The sequence below is a fragment of the Archocentrus centrarchus genome, chromosome 6 (genome assembly GCF_007364275.1).
Source record: "Archocentrus centrarchus isolate MPI-CPG fArcCen1 chromosome 6, fArcCen1, whole genome shotgun sequence".
NCBI lineage: Eukaryota > Metazoa > Chordata > Actinopteri > Cichliformes > Cichlidae > Archocentrus > Archocentrus centrarchus.
This window is the reverse complement of record NC_044351.1, coordinates 7,855,492-7,874,254: the sequence shown is the minus strand read 5'-3', so window position 1 is coordinate 7,874,254 and position 18,763 is coordinate 7,855,492. Positions and strand designations below refer to the sequence as shown.

At 42.3% G+C, this 18,763-nt stretch overlaps 1 protein-coding gene across 1 annotated transcript in view; it reads right to left on the bottom strand.

Moving 5' to 3' along the window:
- Window positions 1-2,535: 2,535 nt before the first annotated feature.
- Window positions 2,536-18,763, bottom strand: part of asz1 (ankyrin repeat, SAM and basic leucine zipper domain containing 1) — a 43,599-nt gene continuing 27,371 nt past the window's right edge. The window contains exons 11-13 of the mRNA XM_030731045.1: window positions 16,406-16,511; window positions 15,555-15,668; window positions 2,536-2,932 (exon numbers count right to left, since the gene is read on the bottom strand). Of these exons, the coding sequence (XP_030586905.1) occupies window positions 2,759-2,932; window positions 15,555-15,668; window positions 16,406-16,511 (394 nt within the window). The 3' untranslated portion in view covers window positions 2,536-2,758. The remainder of the gene's footprint in view (window positions 2,933-15,554; window positions 15,669-16,405; window positions 16,512-18,763) is intronic.

Here is an 18,763-nt window from a genome sequence, read left to right as displayed (position 1 = left end):
CTCGTAAAAGGCATGGCTGGCTCGGATTCTGCACAGTGGCAATGCGCTTATGAAGAAAAGGTTAAGAGCGACTCTCTTAATAGTCCAGCAACGATTCTCAGGGGAGATACGCAGATGATGTGCTATCAGGTTCAAATTGCTTTACACAAGGGGTGGGCAGAGTCCCGTCTCAGGAATGAGGTGAAGAAATGAGATGTCTGAGAGTATCTGTTCAGGCTGGTTTGACACCAGACGGGCTTGGCCCGCGTCCAGACCGGAGCTCCGGAGATATGGTCCAAGTTGATATGCTCTTCATTCAAATCGCACCGAAGGGACGCGCGCAGGGAAGGAGCTCACTGTGGGAGGATTCACACTGCACGCTTACCCACTGTCAGTCACCTGAGATAAAATAGCCAAAACGGCAGAAATGATGAATGTAGGTGGTTGTGGCGCACGCAGTGCGAAAAATAGGCTCCAAAAAAAAAAAACCAAAAAACTTTTGCGCATAAACAATGAAGATGGTGACTTTTAAATGTTTTTCTTACATGGCTGTGGTGTGATGCATATTCATAAAGACCTGTTTTAAATAAATAAATCAAACTAGTGTTTTGCTTAAGTTAAGCGCCTTTTGCCGTAGCCAAATGCCACACAGGTGAATAATTTCTCAGATTCCTAGCGCATGACGCAGTTATTTTACAGCCTTATACAAACTATCACTCTAATAACCCGGGAATGATGGCTTTAAAAAAAAAAGAAGAAAAAAACGGGCATCGACTCTCCCAGACCAGCACCTAAAGGTGATGCGTCCATTTCAATTGGATTATCTATCGCAATCTTTTTGATGTCTCCTGTGGAAGTCTGTACCACTGTCACACGGCGTTTCCTCCATCTTTGATCTGGCCCGAGGTGTGTGCGGAGGTCTGGAGACCCTGACCAGATGAGATTAATGGACAAATTGGATTTTTCCCATGATCCCCGTGGAAGAAACCCATAAAACAAGGAGATTTAGAGCGTTCTCACTGCTCTCTTCGGGACCTTGAACACATTTGATTTTTGCTGCTGCAGCAGTAGTTGTAATAACTCTGTAATATAAATCCAATTTTATCGAAATAATTTTTTTCACTTCTTTACCAAAATCGCATTAAGGTCATCATTGCATGTTTTGCGAAGAGAAAAGAAAAAAAAATCGGATTTAGGATAAAGCTGCAAAGGAAATAACACAAAAACAGACAACACGATCTTGTTTATGATTTTCAAAGAGAATTGAATATTTAAACATTTTCATTGGCAGCTAAAGGGAAAATTAGCCATTAACTTAACAGGATTTCACTTCAATATTTTTAAAATGCACACTGAATTTCTGTCTGTTAGACAGAAATCTGATATCACTTTCATGTCTATGGCTTATGTTTGCCGAGGTCAGGATACAATTCATTTAGCTTAATGACTACCAGCAAGTGGAAAAAGCACTCTGATCCCCTTCATTGTTAGAAAATGCACCCACAAACACTAAGTGGCAAAGTGTATCTCCTTGAAATGTTGCAGTTGCCTGTTGCAAGGCAACCATACATCACCAACAAAACTCTGAGAAGCTATTGAACTCTTGGTTTGACATTTTTCTGTATATTTGTGAGAGCGGGCTTCACATTTTCACATAGACTGTATATAAAAAAGGACCAAGTAGTGGGTGTAATAACTGCTCTGCAGTGCCTTACAGCTGCAATCTTTGAGATGGTCAGCAGGGGGCAAAAAGAGGTCCTATAAAAAAATGACCCGACTACTCACTTGATTTATGGCTTCAATAAACACTTTCCTGATACAGGTATGGTTTCAGCTTCTCTGTTCAAGTTTACTGTCACATTTCAAGTAAAGTGGGCAATAAATTAGGGTGTGCTGGGTTTAGGGCAGGCACTAACATGCATGTCACTTCTGCATGAGTGTGACGTGTCCTCAGTTTCTCAACAACTCGGTTTCATGTTTTGAAACACTATGATGGCGATGGCCAAGACTCTCTAAAACAAACCAATGGGTGACATCACAGTGGCTACATCCATCGTTTTAATACAGTCAGAGCCACTCTACAGAGAGCAGTTCTACCTCCTTTTATTCCTCTTGTTCTGAAAATTTTAGCAACTCATGCAGAGTGTGCTAACAAGACAGACCTCAATGAATAAGAGTGAAAGAAAACTTTATGCTTGCTACACAAAAGTGCTCCAATTATTTTTAGCCTTTGCAAGTATTCATTAAAATAAAATTTTATTTATTGAGTTCCAATTTACAACAGTTGTCTCATTAGATAAGGCATCTTATCTAGTGACGTAAAGACACTAGATAAGATGTATTGATATAGTATTGATTTTTATAAAGTGCAAGGAAATACATGCCATTACAGGAAGTAGCATTCTGCTAATGCATAATTCCTATAAACTCTGGGTTAGACACTTCAAGACCAGAAAATGTCCGTGTATTCTTTGAAACTGCTTCATTATCTATAATGATCATCCTCTTCAGATTGACCACATGACAAAGTGACCCTCAGAAGAAAAACTTTTATTGCTCAAACACTTAAGGTACAAAGTAAGTTTAAAAGAAAGAAAGTAAAGAACTCAACCTAGTGGCACGTCAGAACAAACTGGGAAATAAAACATGAGCAAAAATAAAACTGAACGCCTGTCAAACACTCCTAAAGCATATAAACATTCACTAAATAACTTTTCAGCTGCAGTCGTCAAACACAAAAGACCTCACTGACTGACTGACGGGTACATCTGCAAGGTGATCAACAAGCATCCGTGTACTGTAGGGAAACCTTGCCACTGACACCTTTGTAGAGCAGCACGAGGAAGGTGATTCCGAGCACGCTCAGAGTGGCTCTGGTGGTCAGAGACCAAATCCTCCTGTTGTTATGGGAACCAGCTTGAGGAGGCTGACAGCAATCTTCAAATTCATCCATCTAAAAGGGAGGACAGTGAAGTCAGATTCACACAGGAAACACACACATACTCCATATAAATATGAATATGAAAACACACACAAACCCTGAGGTAGGGCAATGTGACCTAATACAGGAAGTAGAAGGGTCGTAGGTCAGTTAACCCTACTCCAGTCTGGATTATTGCAGTTGTACTAGTCAGACGAGTTAAAAGCTTGAATGTGTGAGAAAGAATCTGCTCAGTCACTGTTGGGTGGAAATCAAACCAAGACCAGCTCGATGTGAGAGTGAGGACATGTCTGGTCACATCGTACCACCACAGCATGACTCGCAGACCTGAGTCACCAAAACTTCCTGTGTCAAATCCTCAAGGATTCATCAGCACACTGGAGGATCGGATCTTGGTTATAGTCAAGTCACAAAGGAATTATGCTGCTTCTGATTTGTCAAGCTAAAGGGTGACACTGTCACACTAAATCCCAGTCATGTGAGAAAGTTGGAGGATACAAAGGGCTTAAATTCTGTTTAATACCAGGAAATATGACTTAGCAACCTGTGGTTTCACAATTAAAAGATTTTCTTACAACTTCCTGGATTCTGACATCACCAAGAGGGAACAAGAAGGAAATGTTTCCAGTAAGTGACGGGAGGATGTGATTCCCACAGGATGTAGATGTGTGTGTGTGTGTGCCCCCAAATTATGTGAAAATTTTTTCTGTAATAATTTTCCTCAGATACTGTACACAGAAGAGGTCTGTCTGCAGTAATGTTACAACACTATAGTTTATGTTATGGCGTTTTTAGGTTTCTGGTGCTGATGAGGATGACAGACTGTACCATAGCTACATAAAACATGGACAGGATAATCATTTAAGCTGTAGTCTGGGTTTAGAGTTTTCTCCAAACAGTAATTTTCAGCTTTCACCAGTTAGCACTGCATTGACTGGGTGATTTTTAATTTGTCTTTATTAAAAAAAAAAAAACAGATATAAAAGTTATTAACAGCTTGGACTGATGATGGAGGTGTGTAATATGGTCCATTCAGACTCAATGTTGCCAGCCTCCCCCAGAATGCTGTTGAAGTTCTGCTGGAGGTGGGAATTAAAGATCTTGCGGACCAGGCTCTTTGCCAGACACTCCCAGCACATCCTCACTATACGTTTGGACACGCCAGACCTGTCCAGCATCCTCCCTCGCCACCTGATCCAACTCACCACCAGGTAGAGATCAAGGTGACAGCTCAGCTCCTCTTTTCACCCACAACATACAGCTGCAGAGCTGATAATCTGGTGTCCTGGTGCCCCATGCACTTATGAACACCCTTACATTTGGACACGGAGCTTGTTATGAATAAACCGCAATTTGCACCACCAACCACCAGACACTCTCCCACAAGCTCCCTCCCCAGGTCTGGCTCCAGAGTGGGGCCCCAGTAACCCTAATCCAGGCAGTTTCCTTGGGTGGGTTCCTTGATTTCATCCCTCTCATAGGGGTCCCTCTGAGTTGCTCTTCATCTGGCCCCTTACCCGGGACCAATTTGCCTTGGGAGACCCTACCAGAGGCAAAAGCCCTGGACAACCGAGCCCCTGGAATCACTGGGACACACAAAACCCTCCAAAACAATGAGGTGGCGATTCACAGAGGGAGAAAGAACAAATAATTAAAAACATTTACTGTTCAATAGCAGGAGAAAAGAACCATAGAAAAGGGTCAATGTCTTTCAGGTATTTGAAACATAAAAAGGTACACATACTCAATTACAACAGCTGACAACTTAACTTGCCATTTATGACTTTTTTTTGGGTTAACATAACTGAGCAATTTTAAACTGAACTTCTCAGTTCTTCCGTTAGACCAAAGCTGAATGAGTTCAACACAAATAAACACATTACTAATGATCTCAGCTGATCATCTATAAAAGATTGTTCTACCACTGAGGTACCATCATTGCAAACGCTGAATGCTCAGATGTTTTGCGGCAACCAACCTGTGGTTCATGTTTGTGATCACAGCTTTTAGTAAAAAGTTATCACAGTATGCACTGTTGCACTAACGGGCACAGACCCCCAACAGTCCTGCATGAGAAAGACCACTATCTGTTCACACAACAGCACAAATCATCAACAGAACCAGCTGAAGGTCTAGAGCTCTGCATACTCACATTGAATGAAATTGTTCAGAGGTTTTCAGGCTATCTCCACAGACTAAAATGTCCAACTTACGAGCACAAAAATGGTGTTGGCTTCTATCTATATCTACAGTTCCTCCTTCATAGCAACAATCTTCGCTGTACTGCATGACATGCCATGACATTACCTCCACTGTGTTTCAAAGATGAGCTTGTATGTTTGGGATCTGTCATAAACACTGCTGTAGGGCAGACAGGAACAGGACCCCAATGCAGGACTCAATAAAAGGGAAGTAACTCAAACAGCTTTTATTGCTGGAGAATACCCAAAAGAAAGAATAAATACAAAAATGACTGAGCAGAGCATCAGCCGGGAATAACATAAGAGCCTTTCTACCACGAATCCATACAACATGAGGGAGAATGCTACAAAGAACAGGAGGAGGACGCAAACAATAAATACACGAGGTAATGAGGAAAGTAGAAAAGGGCTACCAAAGTAAAACAGGAAGTAACCGTACACATGTGAACTTGATAATGACAAGACTGAGGAAACCAGGTGTGGCGGGGTGGGGGTGGGGGCTAATTTAAATCATACGGAGTGGGAGAGCCAGGCTCTTTCTCCAAACTTCAGCCTTTCCATCACCTTAGATTAATCTTTGTCTCATCAGTCCATAAAAGTTTGCCCCAGAATTTTTGAGGCTTGTCTCTGTACTTCTTGTCAAATTCCAGCCTGGCATTCCTACTCTTCTTTCTAATTAGTGGTTTGCTTCTTGTGGTGAAGCCTCTGTACTTTTGTTCATGAAGTCTTCTGCCAACAGTAGCTTGTGATAACTTCACTCCTGCCCTCCGGAGGTTGTTGCTGATGTCACTAACAGTTGTTTCAGGGTCTTTCTTTACAGCACTTATAATGTTTCTGTCATCAAGTACTGTTTTCCTTGGTCTACCTGTTCGACATCTGTTACTTAGTACACCAGTGACAACATTCCAGTACAGATGTACTGGCTATGGCCAATGTTTGTGCAATGGCTCTGATTGATTTTCCACCTTCTCTCAGCTTCAGAGTTGCTTGTTTTTCACCCACAGGCAGCTCTCTGGTTTTCATGTTGGTTACTCCTCTAAATATAAATGCACAGTCTGCACAGGCAAAACCCAAATCTGAAACTAAGCGTAGACATTCAGTGCTATTTATTGTTTGAATATTAAAGGTAACAGGACACATCTGGGCAACAAAACACACCTGTCAGTCAGTTCCAATACTTTTGCTCACAAGAAAAATGGGTGGGTTCAGATAAAAGGCCCCACCTTTGGGGTGGCTGTAGCTCAGTAGGTAGAGCAGGTCACCTATTGTTCGGAAGGTCAGCGGTTCAATTCCTGGCTACTCCAGGTTACATGCCAATGTATCCTTGGGCAAGATACTTAACCCCAAGTTGCTCTCCGACCATCCTGTCGGAGTATGAATGTGTGTGAATGTTAGCTAATTAAAAGCACTTAACTTAGTAAACATGGAAGTGCTTGTATGAATGGGTGTGCATGGGTGAATGTAAAACATGTTGTATAAGCGCTTTGAGTGCTCTGACTGAGTAGAAAAGCGCTATATAAGAACTAGTCCATTTACCATTTACCTTCTGAACTGTGTATCAGATCCAGATGTAAATACCTGGAAATAAAAGCTGAGATCTTTTGGTCTTTTGTCTCATCTTTTAATGTCAAACCCAAATGTTTCCAGGCTACAGCAAAAATAAAGGGACTGGCCTCACTGTTCCAATACTTTTGGAGGGGAGCGTATTTCTCTGTGAATTTCAAATAGCATTTCTGTTTGGAATGCCCATCCCTACTACAGTATTCATCTGGTCACAATATATGTATCCTTGTCTTAAATGCATTTCTTTGCATATATATCATCCCTGCACATGTCTGTGCACAAGACAAAAAAACAAAAACAGCATAATCTCATTAATAGAAGCTCTAATAGAAAAGTAATGCAGTACAAATTCTTTCTAGATTCAGATTCCAAGGTCCGAGGTCCTTTGGGTCTCTTTTAGTCACAAACATTGTGTTTATGCTTTTTCTGCTCGGTTTGTCAGTGCTTCCTCACTCAAAGGTAGTGCCTGCTGAAAATAAGGTCGAGTGTTATGATGCTGAACCGTACCAAGATGCAGAGCTGGTGACATTCCACGTGGGGTCATCACTACTAGGGGCCCCTTCAAAATTACACAAAGTAAATTAATCACATCAGCTTTAAATCATCTGACTTTCTTCTTAGGTGTAAAAATAATTCATCGCCACCATCAGCTGTTCTGGGGGCAGGCTAACCCTGCTCACTGATAAAGCTTGATAAAAGTAAATTGACCGAATACAAAGCACCTTTCTGCTTTCAAATTTTTTTTCTTTCGGCTGTTCCCTTTAGGGATCACCACAAGAGATCTGCCTCTATTTCACCCTGTGCCTATCATCCTCTTCTGTCACACCAACCCTGTGCACGTCATCCTTTACTACATCCATGAACTTCCTCTGAGGTCTTCCTCTTTTCCTGCTGCCTGGCAGCTACATATTCAGCATCCTTTGTCCAATCCACTATCCCTCCTCTGCACATATCCAAATCGTCAACCTTGCCTCAATAACTTTGTCTTCAAACTACTCAACCTGATATAATCATTTCTAATCTTGTCCATCCTGCTCACTCCCAGTGAAAATCTTAACATCTTCAGCTCTGCCTGCTGTCTTTTTGTTAGTGTCACTGCCTCCAAACCATACATCACAGCAGGTCTCACTATCATTTCGTAAACCTTCCCTTTCACTCTTATGGCTATCCTCCCGTCACCCCTGACATTTGTCTCCTCCTGTTCCACCTGCCTGCACTCTCTTTATTACCTCTTCTGAGCACTGTTCATTGCTTTGGATGGTTGTTATCTAAACCAGGTATTTAAACTCATCTACCTTCACTTCCTCTACTCCTTGCATGTTCACCTGTCCACCTGTCTTCCTCTCATTCGCACACATGTATTCTGTCTCACTTCTGTTGACTTTCATTCCTTGTCTCTCCAGAGCATGCCTCCACCTCCCCAGGCTTTCTTCTACCTGCTCCCTACTCACACTACAGATCACAATTTCATCTGTAAACATCGTAATACACATCTTAATTTTTTTCAGCTATTCTGTTGTAGATTTGCTATTGTGCTTGGGATCACTGGGCCTCATTCACTAAAATTTGAATGAAAATGTTCTTATTCTGTACAAAAAACAAGTGGATACTCAGAATTACCATTGGATTCATGGAATATTCTTAAAACTGTGTTTGTCAGGGAACCAGAATAATTCAGAACCAAAAGGCTTATGCAATCAGTCTGCATACTGTCCTGCACCCATTTCTCTATATCAGGAAAAACATTTACCTCCAGGCAAAAATGCAATGCTCTGGCTGAAATAATGGAGGTTCAGAATATAATTTCCCCTAGAAATTATGGCTCAAGTTAAAAAAAAAGTTCGGACATCAAAAATATTATAAACAAGAAAAAGACTAACAGACTATAAGAAAAGAAGAAAACAGGTGGAAAACAAGGAGCACATGACCTGTCAGCCTAAGATGAGAAACTCGCCACAATGAAAAAATAAATTTAAAAAAATCCATATTCTCCAGCATCCCTGGAATAGTGGCAAGAAATTCTAATGACAAAAGTAATTTTTAATTAAAAAATAAATAATAACACCAGGACATGACCACAAGGTAAATCAGCTGTAACACCTATAGAAGTGATTGGTAGGAACGGCCTGCCCGATCTGAACCCGAAGGGTGTCAAGTCAAGTCAAGTCAAAATTCTTTATTTGTCTCCCTTGGGAGAAATTTATCTTGGTTTAAAAAGAAGAAGAAGAAGAGGGTACCCCTGCACAACAGAACAAAACCAACCACTCAAAAAAAAAAAAAAAAAAAAAAAAAAAAAAATATATATATATATATATATATATATACATTTTAATCAATATACAATTTAAGAACAGTTTGCAATGTGTACTTCTTCATCATGTTAGCTCATTGATTGCCTTAATTGATAGGGGTATAAATGAATGTTTGTACCTGTTGTATTTACATAGAGGAACCCTGTACCTCCTACCTGAATTCAGCAGCACGTACTCTGTGTGCAGAACATGGGAGCTATCCGTCAAGATGCTATTTGCCTGTGCAATCATTGCTCGGTCAAAGAGTTCCTGAAGGTTGGGGGGAGTGTGACCCAGAATTTTGCCCGCTGTTCTTATTAGATTATGGATTTGCGTTTTGGATTTGACTGTTAGATGTCTTGTTATTGGACTTCTGTGCAAACCACAGTTTGTCCATAACAAACACCATGTTCGAACATAAGGATGTCCATAAGTGCACATGGCACCAGGACACCCTAGGTCGCAGGTCGATGATCGATTTTGTAATCGTATCATCAGATCTGCGGCCGTATGTTTTGGACACTCGGGTGAAGAGAGGAGCTGAGCTGTCAACTGATCACCACCTGGTGGTGAGTTGGATCAGGTGGCGGGGGAAGATGCTGGACAGACCTGGTGCACCTAAACGTATTGTGAGGGTGCGCTGGGAACGGCTGGCAGAAGCCCCAGTCCGGGAGATCTTCAACTCCCACCTCCGGCAGAACTTCGACAGCATTCCGAGGGAGGCTGAGGACATTGAGTCCGAATGGACCATGTTTCGCACCTCCATTGTTGAGGCTGCTGCTCAGAGCTGTGGCTGCAAGGTGGTTGGTGCCTGTCATGGTGGTAACCCCCGAACCAGATGGTGGTCACCGGAGGTGAAGGGAGCCATCAAGCTGAAGAAAGAGTCCTATGGGGCTTGGTTAGCCTGTGGGACTCCGGAGGCAGCTGACAGGTATCGACAGGCCAAGCGGAACGCAGCTCGGGCAGTGGCCGACGCAAAAACTTGGGTGTGGGAGGAGTTCGGTGAGGCTATGGAACAAGACTTTTGGACGGCATCGAAGTGATTCTGGCAAACCGTCAGGCGACTCAGGAGGGGAAAGCAGTGCTCCACTCACACGGTTTATAGTGTGGGTGGGGTGCTGCTGACCTCAACTGAGGCTATAGTCGGGCGGTGGAAGGAATACTTCGAGGACCTTCTGAATCCCACTGACACGCCTTCTGTAGTGGAAGCAGAGTCTGGGGACGAGGGGGATGACCTGGCCATCACTGGGGGTGAGGTCACTGAGGCAGTTAAACAACTCCTTGGTGGCAAGGCCCCTGGGGTTCCTGAAGGCTCTGGATGTTGTAGGGCTGTCTTGGTTGACACGCCTCTGCAATATCGCGTGGAGATCTGGGGCAGTGCCACTGGATTGGCAGACCGGGGTCGTGGTCCCCATCTTTAAGAAGGGAGACCGGAGGGTGTGCTCCAACTTTCGAGGGATCACACTCCTCAGCCTCCCCGGAAAGGTCTACGCCAGGGTGCTGGAAAGGAGGGTCCGTCTGTTAGTCGAACCTCGGATCCAGGAGGAACAATGCGGTTTTCGTCCTGGTCGCGGAACGTTGGACCAGCTCTTTATCCTCTCGAGGATATTCGAGTGCGCATGGGAGTTTGCCCAACCAGTCTACATGTGCTTTGTGGACTTGGAGAAGGCATTCGACCGTGTCCCTCGGGGTATCCTCTGGGAGGTCCTGCGGGAGTATGGAGTGTCTGGCCCGTTGTTGCGGGCCATTCAGTCTCTGTACAACCGAAGTGAGAGCTTGGTCCGTATAGCCGGTAATAAGTCGGATTCGTTTCCTGTGGGTGTTGGACTCTGCCAGGGATGCCCTTTGTCACCGATTCTGTTCATAACTTTTATGGACAGAATTTCTAGGCGTAGCCAGGTGGCGGAAGGCTTCTTCCTTGGTGGCCTCAGAATCTCATCTCTGCTCTTTGCAGATGATGCGGTCCTGTTGGCTTCATCAGGGGGTGGCCTCCAGCTCGCAGTGGAACGGTTCGCAGCCGAGTGTGAAGCGGCCGGCATGAGAATCAGCACCTCTAAGTCTGAGGCCATGGTCCTCAGCCGGAAAAGGGTGGAGTACCCTCTCCGGCTCAGGAACGAGTTCTTGCCCCAAGTGGAGGAGTTCAAGTATCTCGGGGTCTTGTTCACGAGTGACGGGAGAAGGGAGCGGGAGATCGACAGACGGATCGGGGCTGCTTCTGCAGTAATGCGGACGCTGTACCGGTCTGTCGTGGTGAAGAGGGAGCTTAGTGTAAAAGCGAAGCTCTCGATTTACCGGTCGATATACATTCCTACCCTCACCTATGGTCACGAGCTTTGGGTAGTGACCGAAAGAATAAGATCGCGAATACAAGCGGCAGAAATGAGTTTCCTTCGAAGGGTGGCTGGTCTCTCCCTTAGAGATAGGGTGAGGAGTGCAGCTATCCGGGAGGGGCTCAGAGTAGAGCCACTGCTCCTCCACATCGAAAGGAGCCAGTTGAGGTGGCTCGGGCATCTGATTAGGATGCCTCCTGGCCGCCTCTTGGGTGAGGTGTTCTGGGCATGTCCCACCGGGAGGAGGCCCCGCGGCAGACCCAGGACACGCTGGAGAGATTATATCTCTCGGCTGGCCTAGGAACGTCTTGGGGTCCCCCCGGATGAGCTAGAGGAGGTGGCTGGGGAGAGGGAAGCCTGGGCTTCTCTGCTTAGGCTCCTGCCCCCGCGACCCGGCTCCGGATAAGCGGAAGAAAATGGATGGATGGATGGATGGACACCTATAGAAGCAGTCAAGGTGTACTTCATTTTTCCACACACTGCTTCTTTATTTTGGCTTAGTTGTCCAGAAGTGCAGGTTTAGGACCCAAATGCAGGACTCTGAGGTACGGTAGGTGGATGTAAAACAGAAAATACTGCCAGCTGCCAGTGCTACTCCTCAGCGTCCTGGAAGTAGAATCTTTAGATGGCACAAATCTCCTGGAAACACAAGTTCTAGAACACGTAATTACCAGGTCTCAGTAGACTTGGTGACTTTATTCATCATATCAATTCAAAATCAAATGGCTATTTAAGTGCCAGGAATAAAAAATGCTAAAATCCTCATCATAAATATAAACCACTGAGAATACTGTCACTTTCTCTGATTGGCATTATTATGGTAAGAATTATAGTTGGACTTTCGTTTATGACCACAGGGATTTTTGACTAATATTCAGCTCAACTTGATATCATGTTAGCTTTTACATGTTATATGCCATGGAAATAACACTCATAGCTGAGTTACTAGCGTGACTAATCACATGAACTATTACATACACATCCAGCAAATTCTTAGACCCATGTTATCCATCGCAAACGGCCTGATTGTTTGTAAGTGAAACACCTTTTTGATGTTATTGTTGCTGGGTGGTCATAAAAAAAGACAAATTACTAGTATATCAGCTGTGATATTTTACCTCAAACATGCAGCGTAGTCACATAGTCACTTTGTTCTCAGGTTGAAAAATGATAAAAGTACCTAGCATGAACTGCTTTATCCTGCTGAAAGAGGCCACAGTCATCAGGGAATACCATTCCCATGAAAAGGTGGTCTGCAACACTGCTTAGGTAGGTGGTACATGTCAAAGTAACATCCACATGGATGGCAGCACCCAGGGTTTCCCAGCAGAACATTTCTCAAAGCATCACACTGCCTCCGCCGGCTTGCCTTCTTGCCATAGTGCATCCTGGTGCCACGTACGACGTGCAACGCACATGCACATGCACTCGGCCATCCACATGTTGTAAAAGAAAGCATAATTCATCAGATCAGGCCACCTTCTTCTATTGCTCCGTGGTCCAGTTCTAATGCATATGTACCCATTGTTGGTGCTTTCGGCAGTGGACAGGGGTCAGCACGGGCACCCTGACCGGTCTGCAGCTGTGCAGCCCCATACACAACAAATTGTGATGCAGTGTATTCTGACACCTTTCTATGAGAACCAGCATCAACTGTTTCTGTTTCCAGCTCTTCTGTTGGATCGGACCACACGGGCGAACCTTCACTCCCCACGTGCATCGATGACCCTTGGCCACCCACGACCCTGTCACTGGTTCACCGTTGTTTCTTCATTTGACCACTATTGATAGATACTGACCGGACGGGAACTCCCCACAAGAGCTGCAGTTTTGGAGATACTCTGACCCAGTCGTCTAACAATCATAATTTGGCCTTTGCCAAACTTGCTCAAATGCTGTGTGGATTTTTTCAAAATAAAGTAAAAGCAAACGATCTTTGATCATGTAGTTTACATCTGTCATACAGTTTAGTCTTCTGGTATAATAACTGATGCACATAAAAACCTACAAATTGCAAATTATCTTCGTAGTACTTTGTACTATCTTAGTAGTACTTTATCAGTCAAAAATTTGGACACATTCCATTTCCTCTGCTACGATGAAACTTTCCATCACTTTGACAACTGGCACACAGATTTTTTTAAAAATGTTGTTTCTTTTCAGGTCAGCAACTATCTAAAGATTCCAGTTACATGTAGAAAAAAGCTATATAAGAACCAATCCATTTACCCTTTACTATTAAAATGTTCAAATGGCTGGATTTGGTGGCCTTGAGTTTGATGTGTGTCCTACCACTTCAGCCAGCAGCAACACAAGATGGCAGAGATGAGCAGTTTAGATCAGTGTGTCAAATTGGTTTAACATCACAGGGCTTATATCACCCAATTTGATCTCAAGCACCCAGTAAAACCATTGTAAAAACTATAATGTAGTCTTATATAAAGAAGTATGACTATATACTACAAATAAATACAATTCCAACAATGAAGTTTGTCTTAGTTTGATAACAGTCTGTCCACTCTACGTCAGTGATGTATGGTAAGCCATGAATAATGTCTTTATAATAAGAGAAGGTTGTAAAACTGATGATAATTCAGAGGTCTGGCTTAGATGAAATTAGCAATCTGGACAACCATTCTCATGATTCATTCATTCATTCATGAACAACTTGCAACACAATGCTTCTTGGTGCAAAATAAAGTCCAAAAATCAAGCCCTCCTTCTCCTCTGCAATTTTAAAACTTTCTGAAGACATTCCGTGGAGCCTTTTGGTGGGCCAGTTCTGGCCTGTCCAGACAGTCCTGGTTTAGAGCCTCAAAAAGTTGAGATTTATTGTCAAAGTAGCAATGTGTGTGTTTCAGTTTCTGTAGAGACAGGTTCATCGGCGACAGTGATAGCATGTGTGTGTTTCAAAAGAAGAGTCAGATGAGGTCAGATTTTGTGACTCAAAAGAGTATTCATCTCTGGTTCTCTTCCACAGTGCATCTTTTGTCCTGCCTCACCCACAGGTGAGGGGAGGGAGCCAGGGTGAGGGGAGGGAGCCAGGCACAGCAGATGGCTGCCCCTCCCTGAGCCTGGTTCTGCCAGAGGTGTCTTCCTGTAAAAAGGGAGTTTTTTCCTTCCCACTGTTGCCAAGTGCTTGCTCATAGGGGGTCATCTGATTGTTGGGGTTTTCACTGTATTATTGTAGGCTCTTTACAATATAAAGCACCTGATGTTGTGATTAGGTGCTATATAAATAAAACTGAATTGAATTGAATTTATTACATCCTCCCAGGGCTAAAAGCCAGTGGGTCCAAATGGGCTCATCTGACCATTAGATTCCAGTCTGACACAATTAAAGACACCCTGACCACTGCTATCAAAACACATGGCCCTCTATCGACTACTATCTCACCTCCATTCCTCACAACATACCCACACCTCTACTCATCAGCTCTCTTCTCCCTTTCTAAACTTCCTCACCCCACCAACCTGAGTCCTCTCCTTGTTTCCCACTGCCCCCACCCTCGCCTTCTCTCTAACCTCATCGTCTGCATGCTGACAGGTTGATGTCACAGCAGTGCTGACTTATGGGCTGTGAGGATTCTGCCCTGTCAGGAATGATTCTCTCCTCTTGGAATACAAATGCGCATGCACGCACGCACGCACGCACACACAGAGTCAGGTGCACACATGTAAACACTCCTGTACATACCTGTCGGTGCTCGCCAGAATTCATATAACCCAACATCTAACTATGGTTTTCTGATGTTGCTTTTAATCCTCAGTAGTAAGATGAGTAACAGTCAGCAGCATATGAAAGGAATTTAAATGGACTTGAATGTGGTCAAGCCTGGCCACTATTATCTTATCACATATACATTATATCTTGTTCCCAGTTTATCAATCCCTTTTGTATTTATGGTTACAGTTAACGACAAAACAAATCTAAAAACCCCACAATTGGCATGTGAGTGTGAATACTTAGTTTTAATTCATTCATTAGTAATTAGTTCTAAAAGTAATTTTTGGATTATTATTATATTAGTTAGCTTCTGTCTATGCTTAAATCACATTCCAGTTTTTTTTTCAAATTTATCAGGGTTGTGTTCTTAGGCAACTTTATGGAAATGACCATTGTTCAAAAACATTTGGATCACTGCCTCACAAACAAATATAGTGTAATGCCATTTGTGATTTTTACAATCATTTTAGTTATTTATAAGGTAAAGAAGGTTAAAATATGTATGTGTGTGTGTGTGCTGACCTGGCAAAGCAGATTGCGGAGGCAGGTGACTTCCTTTTGCAGGTCTTTACTCTGGACCACTAGCTGTTTGCAGATGGCTTGAGCCTCCTTCTTTGGGTCCAGGGAGAAAACCAGCTAATCAAAGAAAAACAGAGATGATTTTTATTTCATAATTGTAGCAGGATGAAAGATAAGATAAAAGGAAATCATGCAAAAAATATTGAACTGAAATTTACATGTGATAATTCAATTCTGTTCAATTTTATTTATATAGCATCAAATCATGGCTTCATGGATAGATAAAACTGGGTATTATCTGCATAACAATGAAAATGTATGCTATGTTTTCTAATAATACTGCCTAAGGGAGGAATGTATGATGTAAATAGAATTGGTCCTAGCACAGAACCCTGTGGAACTCCATAATTATCCTTAGTGTGTGAAGAACACTCCCCATTTATATGAACAAATTGGAGTCTATTAGATAGATATGATTCAAACCACTGCAGTACAGTACCTTTAATGCCTGCGGCATCCTCTAATCTCTGTAATACAATATTATGGTCAACAGCATCAAATCCTGCGCTGAGGTCTAACAGGATAAGTACAAGGAATGAGTGCACTGTCAGGAGCCATAAGATCATCTGTAAACTTCACTGAAGCCATTTCTGTACTGTGATGAATTCTGAAACCTGACTGAAATTCTATATCTATATTACACCTACATGCTAAGATTACACTTTTTGCTGGAAAATAGATTTTCCATGAGATCTGTTGCACAATTTAATGAATTTGGCCAATCATAATCATTTGTTATCACCTGGTTGGTAAAGTCTAAACAACTGAACAGGTAATGAGGACATGTACTGCACCTGAGAGGGTTGGCGAGGGAAACGATTGAGGACGTGCTGAATGTTCTCTGTCAGATAGCAGCACTGCTGATTGATACTTAAGAGGAAGTTTTGCAGTTCCTCACTCCTGCAAAACATGAACAACTTATAGAAAAGGCCTGATAAAATCATCACAAAAAATACTTTTGAAAATATTTCATACATACATAAATTTCATGTTATGTTGCATTCTGTATTTTAATTGTATGTCAATTAATATTAGTCAGATGAAAATATTAGAACACCAAAACATTTGTCAAAAAATTGGGTTACAGCTTATGTTTTAATATGACTGTAAAACTTTTTTTTTTTTACATAATTTTATCAGATCTTATATTAACCAACTGGTTGGTTACTTGATAAACAAAACGAAACAAAAATCCACACTTAATAAACACTGCTTAATAATTATCAAATCAATTAGTAGTTCCGAATTTTTTTTAAATGAAAATGCAATTCTGTGATTACAATTCTTCATTGTAATTAGAGCCCCATTTGCCCAATTCCAGTCTACAAAATACACAGTTTATCTGACCTACTTATTTGTTGGACAGATAAAGAATACTCCCTGAGCTTTAGAAACAAGGTTAAGAGGTTTACCTGTCTAAAAACTAAGGAATGTCCAAATGAAAAACAGCAGAATTTGCTGAACATGATCAGCTATGACAGTGCAGACAAACTGATAGTTTAGATCAAACTTCACATTAACACTCTCGATGCATTTTCCTGGAGACAACCTCACCATACTACAGAAAACCGAGCAGGTGGCCAAGCCTTCTCTGCACCTCGTCCTTACAATAACCCGTGCTGTCATCCCTCCCTGAAAACATGCACCTTAAATGGCTATTTATTTATATTCATCAAACTCCATCCCTCTCTTCCCATCCCCTGGTCCTTTGGGATATTGATAGCTCTTATCTTAATGGTACATTTCCCTTGGTAAAGGGACTGGGCAGCCAGCCACTCTGGCCCTCCTCACACTCTGTCACGGGGGCGAGTAAACACTGTCAGTCAGCCTGTGCCGCATCCTCTCCTCCCTTCTTCCTCCTGTTAGTTTATCTAGGGGGAAGAGAGTGATGATGGGCCTGGGTGGGCAGATTGTTGAAGGCATAACAGACGTTATGTTTGAATGCTGACAGAGGATGCATGAGAGCCACTGAAAATTATTTATCCGAAGATTTTTCGAAGGGATGGGGGGGGGGGGGGGGGGGGGGGGGCAATTAAGCATTCCTGCCTTTTTCAAACAGCCCCCAGCAAATGCCTTGCTCAGTGGTAGCTGCTGAGAGTGGAGTGATATGCCAATACACTATATGACACGAATATGGTATATCATCTAATCTAATCTAATCGGTTGAACAAAAATATAGCCTTAACAGTGAGGAATTTCAGTCATTTTAATCTAACCTTTTTTTTTTTTTTTAATGGACCAAATTGCATTCACACTCACTAAAAAATTATTATTCAGGCAGATTCAGAACTGCAATTATTTTTTTCAACTTCCAATGGAAGCAGCAATGTATTCCTAAGTCAGATATGCAGGACTCCTAATTTACCCTAGGCGTAAAGTAATGTTCACCATATTACACCATATTAAAGATCATAATCAATGATTTTTTTTTAGATTATATTAACATTTCGATAAATGATAATGTATTACATGTGATCTTTTATAACAAGTTGGATATAAAAGTACAAGATAGTTCAATAATCCTTACAACCAAGTATCTGATGCTGACAAACAAGTAATTTTTTACAACTTTAACTACTGCATTGCAAACCACCCGGCCCAGCACGTCTAAAATGACCCACTGTCATACCTAAATATGGGGTACTTTTAAAGGTATTTGTTTTAGAAAAACGCTACAACCCTTAATGCATATTATTAACCTCATCTAGGAATATGATTTGATTTTTGGAGTTGGAAATATTTTTGGTCATATTTTTATTATTATAGATCATATTTTTGGTACGTCCATAGAGGTAGATGCATAATGAAAGAAGAAGTTAATCATACTTGAACATGGTTAAGCAAAAAAAGACTAAACTGTGACAAATTCAAAAACGAATTCACAAAATTATATGACTGAGCTCCTTATCCTACAAAGACCCTTCTGAGAATGCTCATTTGCACCACTTGTATCCAATCTCTTACTTTTATTGGTCATTGCCCACAACTTGTGGGCACAGGTGAGGGTAACAAGCAATCTGAGCTCTCTCTCATCACAGCAGGCCAATACAGCATCCATATCACTGCAGACGCTGCACCAATCCATTTGTCAATCTTCCCCTCCGCTTTCTCCTGACTCATAAACGAGATCCCAAGATAGTTTAAGTCCTCCA